This window comes from Scomber scombrus, chromosome 3, assembly GCF_963691925.1.
Source record: "Scomber scombrus chromosome 3, fScoSco1.1, whole genome shotgun sequence".
Classification (NCBI taxonomy): domain Eukaryota; kingdom Metazoa; phylum Chordata; class Actinopteri; order Scombriformes; family Scombridae; genus Scomber; species Scomber scombrus.
In genome coordinates, this window is record NC_084972.1 from 8,653,966 (window position 1) to 8,663,967 (window position 10,002).

Genomic DNA, 10,002 nt, shown 5'->3' on the forward strand with positions numbered 1-10,002 from the left:
GCCTGGATGACCTGTAACTTCCTGCTGTTAAACTCAGAAAAAACTGAAGTTATTGTGCTTGGCCCTAAACACCTCAGAAACACATTATCCAATGATATAACTACTCTGGATGGCATTACTTTGGCCTCCAGTACTACTGTAAGGAACCTAGGAGTTATATTTGACCAGGATCTGTCCTTTAATTCCCACATAAAACAAATTTCAAGGTCTGCCTATTTTCATCTGCGTAACATTTCAAAAATCAGACATATTCTGTCTCAAAATGATGCTGAAAAACTAATCCATGCATTTGTTACTTCAAGGCTGGATTATTGTAATTCATTATTATCAGGCTGCCCTAACAAGTCTCTAAAGACTCTCCAACTGGTCCAGAATGCAGCTGCACGCGTTCTGACAAAAACTAGAAAGAGAGATCACATTACTCCTATTTTAGCTTCACTGCATTGGCTTCCTGTAAAATCAAGAATAGAATTTAAAATCCTTTTCCTCACTTTTAAAGCTCTTACTGGTCATGCTCCATCATACCTTAAAGAGCTCATAGTACCTTATGTACCTACTAGAACACTGCACTCCCAGAACGCAGGCCTACTTGTGGTACCTAGTATCTCTAAAAGTAGAATGGGAGGCAGAGCCTTCAGTTATCAGGCTCCTCTCCTGTGGAACCATCTCCCAGATTCGGTCCGGAGGGCAGACACCCTCTCTACTTTTAAGAGTAGGCTTAAAACTTTCCTTTTTGATAGAGCTTATAGTTAGCAAGCTCCTAGTTTATGCTGCTATAGGCTTAGACTGCCGGGGGACTCCTACCTCCATGATGCACTGAGCTCCTCTCTCCTCCTCTCTCTCTCTCTATCCATCCATCTATATCCAATAACATTCATATACTATTAATGCATTCAGTAACCTACACTTCTTCCCCGGAGTTGTCTATGCTTTCTCATCTCACAGGCAATATGGGCCTGTAGACGTCCGGATGACAGATTCCAGTCCCGGACCTTCTAGCTTCAATGTTTATTTTCAATGTGCTACTCTCTTTCTCTCCTATTCTTCCTCTCTCTCCCCTCTACCCCAACCGGTCGAGGCAGATGGCCGCCCACTTTGAGCCTGGTTCTGCCTGAGGTTTCTTCCTGTTAAAAGGGAGTTTTTTCTTGCCATTGTCGCTAAATGCTTGCTCATGTGGGAATGTTGGGTCTCTTTAAAATTAAAACTTGAAGAGTACGGTTTAGAACCTGCTCTATGTGTAAAGTGCCTTGAGATAACTTTGTTGTGATTTGGCGCTATACAAATAAAGATTGATTGATTGATGATTGATATTCTTTGTAAGAGATGTTCTATTTTAATACATTGTCACAAGAAACAAAAGTTTTTATGTTTTATCCATTTCATATAAAGTTAAAATTGCCTTAATTTCAGCCCTAAAGACCAGATGCTATTTAATGCAATCTTTTTACTATTGAATATAGCTCTGTGTATTTCATTGGAAGGCAGAAAATAACATGTATTCCTCTACAGAGAGAAGGGGCAATATTTATGATATGTTACTTTATATCAGCTGGTTTAGCTGGGCTGGATTGCTTTTTGTTTGTTTGTTTGTTTGTTTTTGGGGGTGATCGTACTGAGTGTCGTCTGTAATTCCGTTACTGTGTATATTCACTCACACAGCCATCAACTTTTATTCCTATTTCAGATTAAAATGAATATGATTGGCTGTGAGATCCGTGCTCCGTGCGATGATTGGCTGTCCCTTGTTTCCGGGGCTCCGCTGTGCGTTCACTGACGTTTTCTCGGTCTGCCCCGAGACAGACTGGAGAGAATGGCTGCCAGTGGAGGTTAGCGAAAATCTGCATTGTTTTGTGTACTAATCAGACTTAAATAACGCTTTTTAAAGTTATAATATGTGTGTTTGTATGTTCTAGGAGCATAGCAGTACAGACTAGTGAAAAGAGTCGTAACATGTTGCATTCTCGTCTAAAGGGGTCAAGCTCTTATTGACTCCTCAAAAGTGTTGGCTCTGTTAGCTCCGGCTAAGTAGCTAACGTTAGCTGTGTGGCTAACTTTCGGCCGGTTAGCTCGCTACCCACACAGCTGATTTTGTAAACACTTGTTTATGACAAGGGACAAAGATTCGAGAAGTTGTGGTTACAGCTACTGTTTTGAGCACTGACGAACTAGACGTCGTGTGAAATACTGTTTATGTTTCTCTAAGGCAGTGACGGCTGCACAAAAAACATCTGAGGTCTTTATCGCTCTTTTATATCTCGCAATGTTGTGTCAAAGAAAGCTTGCTAACATTAGCTTGGTGACTAGCTGCCTGCTAAAAGTTAAGCTTGCATGTCAGCCAGCTAATGCAGCCGATAGTACTGCTCTTCATCGAAATATACACTTGTTTCGATAGATCATAATCTGACTAGTCATCGTCTGATACTCTTAAAGTTGCCTTGTAGCACAGTTAACTGCCTGCACAGTTTACTGCAGACGCCGGGCAGTGATGTCTGCTGTTAGCAGGCTAGCTACCACCTGGCGAGACACTAGTTTTCTGTTCACTCATCGCGAGTCTTTGTCCTGTCAGGGAGCAAGCGTTGCACAACACGAGGTATTTTGTTTGGAAAAGTTTATTTTTGTTCTTAGCTGCTGAGAATATAAGTCTATAGTGAAACATCACATGAGGCACAACGTCGGAGTGCCACTTGTGTAACTAGACCACAACATGTGTGATAAGAAACATGTTGACACAGAACAGCACTGAATCCGCGACTTTATAGGCCCAGATGTTATCCGTATGTCTTGTGCTGGTCTATGGGGAGCAAGTACATGAACAACTTTGGCCCAAAGTTATAAACAGCCAGACTAAAACAATGAAAGGAGACAGTTTGTGTACTTGTCAAAGTCATTATCATAGCTGGGTCACATTCAGTTGTATGCAAAAGTTTGGACATCTCCTGACAAATAATATATTTAATCATTTTTTTAATTAAAAAGATGTAGACACTGCCTTTTTGGGATATGAGCATAAAACATAATATTTTCAGCAAATATTTATGCATGGTTACTTTTTATGTTGTAAATTGACAAAAGGTAAAATCATTGTGGCATGTGTAAAAGTTTGGGTTAGAAGAGTTGGAAAGTCTCAGATTCTTTTACAATGTCTCAGACCTTAATTAGCTTGTTAGGACCGAGGCATGTCAGCAGTTGTCATTAGAAATGTCAGCTGGTGCCAATTTCAAAGCTTTACAAATACTCTGACTCTTCAAACCTTGTGTGAACACTCAGCAACCTTGGGTTCCTCCTAAGCAGCTGTGTAAGACTATGAAACGTTATTGATGCCCACCATGCAGGGGGAGGCTACAAGAAGATGGCAAAGCATTGTCAGCTTGCTGTTTCCACAGTGTGAAATGCAATTATGAAATGGCAGCTTAGGGGGATGGTAGAGGTCAAGATGAGATCTTCTTTAAGGTTGTGTTGCAGCCAGTGACACAGGAAACATTGCACAGGTGGGAGAAGAATGGAATCCAATAAATACTATCAAAAACTGGAAGTAAACATCACACTTTATAAAAAAAAAAAGCTGAAGTTGTAAAGAGGACAGCTTCTACAACAAGATAATGAAACTATACATTCCTCAAAATCCACCACAGACTACCTCACTAGATGCAAACTGAAGGTTTTGAAGTGGCCCTCACGCCATGTACTTACATGGGGCACTTACAACATGACCCAAGAATATTGCAGAACTAGAAGTCTTTTGCGAGGAACAATGGGAGAGGATCCCAGAAAGTCTTTTAGCTGGCTACAAAAAGAGTTTACAAGCTGTGATACCAGCCAGAGGGGATGACACTAACTACTGATTGTATAGGGTGCCAAACTTTCAAATGCCAAAATGTTCATTTTTTTAAAGATATATTTGTTCAATTCATGACACAAAAACTATTATGAATGTGTGCTGAAAATATTTCGTTTCCTACTCCCTATCCTAGAGAGGTTGTTTTTACAGAAAAAAACAACAACCCGTAAACAACAAATATCACCAATTTGTTAAGCTGTGCCCAAACCTTTTGCATACAACTGTACACTCTTGGTCCATACCTAATCTAAATCATAACACATAAATTAACTCTGATTTTTGATATCTATGTTTGACCAGAACATATACTGTATCTTTACCAATTGAAAACATGCTTGCTGTCTTTATTTACAGTAAACTGTTTAGACAGATATAATTTTTTAAAATTGCAATGCATTATAGATTTATAGTAATTTTTGCCATCATGCAAAGTAAGTTACCTTTGTGTCATCTTGACTCTGTGATGTGTTATTTTCAGATAAATGTGTAATCATCAGTCTGTTTATTTCTGTATTTTCATTCGACTGCACAACTACATAGAAGTGATTGAATGAAGGGTTTCAAAGTGAGAACATGAATTACTGTTTACCACTCTGAATTTTATAGTCTGCTATCGCATCACTTGTTTTTTAAATAGTGTCTTTCAGTGTTTTGTACACCGTAACTAAATTTTCTGATCTCTCTCTGTACTGTGTTGTTCAGAGGTAGGGAAGCTGTTACAAGTACAAAATGGGACACCACCGAGCACCAACTATAACGGAGTAGATGCTGTTCATGCCTGTAACATCCTTCAGCAGCTCAAAGCTTTGTATGATGAAGCACAGCTCACAGACATCGTCGTAGAAGTGGACCATGGCAAGACTTTCTCGTGTCACCGAAATGTCCTTGCAGCAATCAGCCCATATTTTAGGTAGGAAGTGTTGGATGTGCACATATGTTGGCATTTTCATAATTCACTAACTGGAAATATTAAATCCTTACTTGGTTGTAATAGTCCGTTTGGCTACATAACTGATAACAGTGACATAATATAAAACTTTCATATCAAGCTGTAGCATGTTTGAAATCAGCCCGGTGTCTGCAGTAAACTGTGCATGAATCAAAAGAATTGATTATTAATTATCACTTTTGTGTTGTCTCCACCATCACCAGGTCCATGTTCACCAGTGGCCTTACAGAGAGCAGCCAGCGTGAGGTCAGAATTGTTGGGGTGGAGTCTGAATCCATGCACCTAGTCCTAGACTACGCCTACACGTCCAGGGTTACGCTCTCTGAGTCCAACGTCCAGGCCCTGTTCACAGCAGCCAGCATTTTCCAGATCCCTGCCCTGCAAGACCAGTGTGCCCAGTTCATGATCAGCAGGCTTGATCCCCAGAACTGTATTGGGGTCTACATGTTTGCTGATGCCTATGGGCACCAAGAGCTGAGGGAACGCTCACAGGACTATATCCGCAAGAAGGTCAGTTGAACATGAGCTTAGAATGGATTTTTTGTATTGTGATTTAATGATTATGCCTGCTTGTACTTCATTGCAACTTTATATAACTGTAATAATTGTAGGGCTTTGTTTGTGATTACTGTTTGGCTGCTAAATCTAAAATATTTGTGTCTCTGCAATAGTTCTTGTGTGTTTCATGGGAGCAAGAGTTTCTCCAGATGACTAAGGAGCAGCTGGTCAGCATTTTGAACAATGATGACCTCAACGTGGAGAAGGAAGAGCACGTCTACGAGAGCATAGTCCGCTGGCTGGAGCACGACCTGCCTGGCCGAGAGGCCCACCTTCCAGAGGTTTTTTCCCAATGCATCCGTCTGCCTTTGTTGGATGACGCCTTTCTCAGTCGGATACCCGCTCCCTTTGCTGGTGCCCTGTCCCTGTCTAAAGACCCTGCTGAGGCCAAAACCCGCCTCACTGGCACCAATGGTTGCCCACAGCGCCTGGGAATGACTGCTTCTGAGATGGTCATCTGCTTCGACGCCGCTCACAAACACTCAGGGAAGAAGCAGACGGTGCCTTGCCTGGACACAGCCACAGGAAGGGTGTTCAAGCTCTGCAAACCACCCAATGATCTCAGAGAGGTCGGTATTTTGGTGTCCTCTGAGAACGACATCTATATCGCCGGTGGCTACCGACCAAGCAATAGCGAGGTGTCCATAGACCATCGAGCGGAGAGCGATTTCTGGCAGTACGAACACGCAGGCAACAGATGGCTTCCACGTGCACCTCTGCTGAGAGCGAGGATCGGCTGCAGACTCGTGCACTGCTGCGGGAAGCTTTATGCACTGGGTGGCCGAGTGTATGAAGGTGATGGACGAAACGCATTAAAGTCGGTAGAGTGCTATGATGCCAGGGACAACTGCTGGACAGCGGTTAGTGCCATGCCAGTGGCCATGGAGTTTCACAGTGCTGTGGAGTACAGAGACCGCATCTACGTCCTCCAAGGTAAACTTCCTAAAGGATAGTTGTACATTGTTTTTAAGTCTGTCCTAGAACAGTGCTCATGTGTACATATGTCCATTGTAACCATTTTTAGTTGCTGCTATTGTGTCTCCCCCATCTCATACAATCTCCACTCTTCAGCTGAGGTTAATATGAGCCATTATCAGTCTGCTGAAGTTAGTCTTCTCTCTGCTTGTGTTTAATGCCACAGCAGCTCAAACACTTAGGGAAACAGAAAATAGGGAATTTTGTACTAAAAAGACTGTGTTTTGTCTTACCTTGGAACTGCATTTAAAAAAGGTCTCTTGATGGCCAGTATGAACAGGAGGAACAATTACCAGAAAGGTTTTCAATGTACAAATATTAACATTAACTTGTAAAATGTGCATCTAAAGATGACAGCGTTAATGTCATGAATTAAGAATAATCTGAAAAGACATTTAGATGACACACATTATTAAATATATGTGAAAGCAGTTGATCTCAGCTCTAAATAACATTTCTTTTTCTTTCCTGCAGGTGAATATTTCTTCTGCTTTGATCCCCGTAAGGACTATTGGAGTCACCTGGCTCCGATGAGTGTCCCTCGGAGTCAGGGTCTGGCCGCCCTCTATAAGAACTGCATTTACTACATCGCCGGCATCTGCAGGAATCACCAGCGCACCTTCACCGTGGAGGTCTACGACATCGAGAAGAACTCGTGGAGCCGCAAGAGAGACCTGCCCTTTGACCAAGCCACCAGCCCGTACATTAAGGCCATGCTGCTGCAGGGCCAGCTCCACCTGTTCGTACGGGCCACGCTGGTCATGGTGGAGGAGCACGTGTTTCGCACCAGCCGCAAGAACTCCCTTTACCAGTATGACGACGAGGCAGATTTATGGACCAAAATCTACGAGACACCCGACCGCCTCTGGGATTTGGGCCGCCATTTTGAATGCGTGGTGGCCAAACTTTACCCACAATGTCTACAGAAAGTGCTTTGAGGTAGCTCGCTTTGTGAACCCAATCTATGAGGCAGAGGGGGAGTATAGTGTGGTCCTGCCTGCCTTGTGCCTGGTGTTACCTTGGGTTTGCACCACAAGGACCATTTTTGGTTAAGTCTTAAATCGTTCAAACTTTGGTTTAACATGATCAAAAACGGGGGTGCTTTTAAAGATTGCAGTATTTTTTTTTTCCAGACAGCACCAACTACTCACACTGATGCTTGTTTAAGAAAACCGTACAATGAATCATAAGTGCAATTATACTATTTTTTTTTTCTTTTTGCTTGTCGTTGAGCCATGCTGTTGTATTTTTTGTTTTAGATACGTATATAGGTGAGGATTTTTACAAATGATTAGCATGTTGTAGGAGGGTATCGGCAAGGTAAAAGTGCCCTCTGGAGATATGGATGCTACGTGTCAGCAGAAAGTTAAAATCTATATATATAAATATATAAACTATATATTCATACGGGTAAGATGAGTACCTTAGCTCATTAGTGCTGGCTCTGAGGTTTGTGTGTGTTTTTTTTCTAGTCTGTGCTCAAGTCTCTGCAGCTTGTTTTATAGATGAGTTATAATTTGAAGTGTGCTTGTGATTTACATTACCGTCGTTTTTTTTTTGTTTTTTTTAAAGCTTGAAGCGTGTGTGATATTTTTATGGCCCTCTTCCTTCACAAGCGTCAGTGTGTCAAACAGTACACTATGTTTGGCTTCCGAGCTATTTTTAAACTTTTGTTTGAGATTCCAGTTTGCGCGGGGGGCTCACGCCTCCCGTCCTTTTTTTTTGTGTTTTTTTTTGAGTTGACATCCATTTTGTGTCACGTGCGAAGACAACTTAAGCAAATTGTTAAGAGTACTCACTCTCCACATTGGAGAACTAAGGACGGAGTCAAATCTGTGGCAACACTAAGTGGGAAGTTCAGACCAACTAAACAGGCTTACCTCAGAAACTTCAGAGATATTTGATTAGGAGAAAAGGGACATTTCAGGCCATCGTGTTGATGAAGCAACTGTGTGAAAAGCTCAATCCAGTGTTGAGCTCTGTTGAGGTTGTTTTTTTCGACACCTGATTATAATCATCTGAAAAACAGGTTGAAAGAGCCTTTCTCTTCAATGCCAAAAAAAGCATTTGAGGTCTTGTTATAGCTGATCTGGACATTGAAAATAATTTTGTGGTAGCAATAACTCATGGAACTGTGATTAGGCTATATATATATATATATATATATATATATATATATATATATATATACACATTATATTACTTTAGTAAAAGTGCATTCTTTGTTTTGTGTGCTCGTCTCTGCTAGTGAAAATCACTTTAGTTCCAATAATGATTGTTTGGCTGTTGCATGGGTGTAGGCTTGAAGTGATGCGTAATTTAGTGCAGATCATTTTGAGATGCCGATGTGCCTGTAGCTAGAAAAGGGGCATAAGAATAAAAAAAAAAAAACTTTCTCCTGATGAAGAATATCTGAAAAGTCTTAAACTCAGCGTTGCACTGAATCACTCTCCACTTCAATGGTCCTTAACTGCAAACTTTACGAAGCACCCTTCTGAAAAGAAAGCAGACTATATAAACTAGCGAAGGTGGCCCGGGTTGTGTGCTAATTCATCTAACAGCCATGAATCCGCCTTCAGAGGACACAAACTGTTGGTGCTGGTATTTTTTTCTTTTTCTTTCTCTTTTTTTTCTTTTGACAATCTTGTATAGAAGGAGTAATACCACCACTGAGTGGCGTTCCCTGTCAGCGTGTGACATTTTTCAGTGCCGTCAATTTTCCTCATGCAGGTTCCTGTGTCATCTTTGCACTACACATTTCCCTTGTATTTTATCTGAAGGAGAGTGCCCCTCTATTCAGAAAAAAAAAAAGTTTTAGTAACCATATAGCAATCATCTTAAGAGATTCACATGGATTTGAATACCAGAAGAGTCGCATTTATTAAGGACTTGTGAACATGATATAACTTCTCCAAGAGAAGATCCACCTTCGACTGACTTTTGAGCTGGTTTAAAATTTGAACAATGCCCTCAAAACAGCCCTCCTCAAGGGGTGAGAGAAGGTTTGAGCTTCATCCACATGTCTACAGACGGCCATTTGAGAACCAGGAACGGAGAACTCTCAGGATTTCTACTGATACAGTACTGTATTTAAATGTTTTTGTTATGTGTAATATACTGTACTATAGGTTTGCTGTACTTGCACAGTTTTTTAAAACTTATCTTCATTTTCTTTTATAACTTGAAAAAAAAATAGATGTGATTTCTTTTTGTTGTCTCCAGTGGCTGTTTTTGTTTTCTTTTTCTTTATGTAATTACCTATTTAGTTATGCTAGAGTAATCCTGCTCTGTTGAGAAAAAATGATTACCTGCACGAGTGATAGATTTTGATTTCCTCCCCCCCTCCCCTTCCCTTCCCTCACCTCCCTCTCTAGTACAGTAGTATTTCTTTGTAACATCTCACCGAAACTAAGCATTACAGATCAACTTTCAAACACCAGTCATGTCATACAACAAGCTAACAAACAGCTTTCCGTGTTCAAGAGTTTTAGTGGCCTCCAGCTGCGAAACTTTACTCACTTCTGGACATCTACATGCATCGCTCATGGGTGCTATTTCATCGCATTTCTTTCCTCAGTTTTACTTTTTTTGCTGGTTTGTCTGTTTTGGGTTGCGGGTTATAGTGGTGGTTGAGTTCAACTGTGAAATTCACATTGCACATAATTTGAAAATAAAACTATTA

At 41.1% G+C, this 10,002-nt stretch overlaps 1 protein-coding gene across 1 annotated transcript; it reads left to right on the plus strand.

Annotated features, from left to right (window-relative positions):
• Window positions 1-1,797: 1,797 nt before the first annotated feature.
• kbtbd8 (kelch repeat and BTB (POZ) domain containing 8) lies at window positions 1,798-9,990 on the plus strand. Its single transcript, XM_062416412.1, has 5 exons — window positions 1,798-1,826; window positions 4,541-4,748; window positions 4,991-5,297; window positions 5,459-6,278; window positions 6,795-9,990. Exons 1-5 carry the CDS (start codon window positions 1,811-1,813, stop codon window positions 7,256-7,258), a joined length of 1,815 nt encoding a protein of 604 aa, XP_062272396.1. The 5' UTR covers window positions 1,798-1,810; the 3' UTR covers window positions 7,259-9,990.
• The last annotated feature ends 12 nt before the right edge of the window (window positions 9,991-10,002 follow it).

What these genes read in the sequence shown, in the direction of transcription:
- kbtbd8 (XM_062416412.1), top strand. An exon ending in GCAATCAGCCCATATTTTAG is followed by an intron (nt 4,749 to 4,990) that starts GTAGGAAGTGTT and finishes CACCATCACCAG; the next exon opens with GTCCATGTTCACCAGTGGCC. An exon ending in AGGACTATATCCGCAAGAAG is followed by an intron (nt 5,298 to 5,458) that starts GTCAGTTGAACA and finishes TCTCTGCAATAG; the next exon opens with TTCTTGTGTGTTTCATGGGA.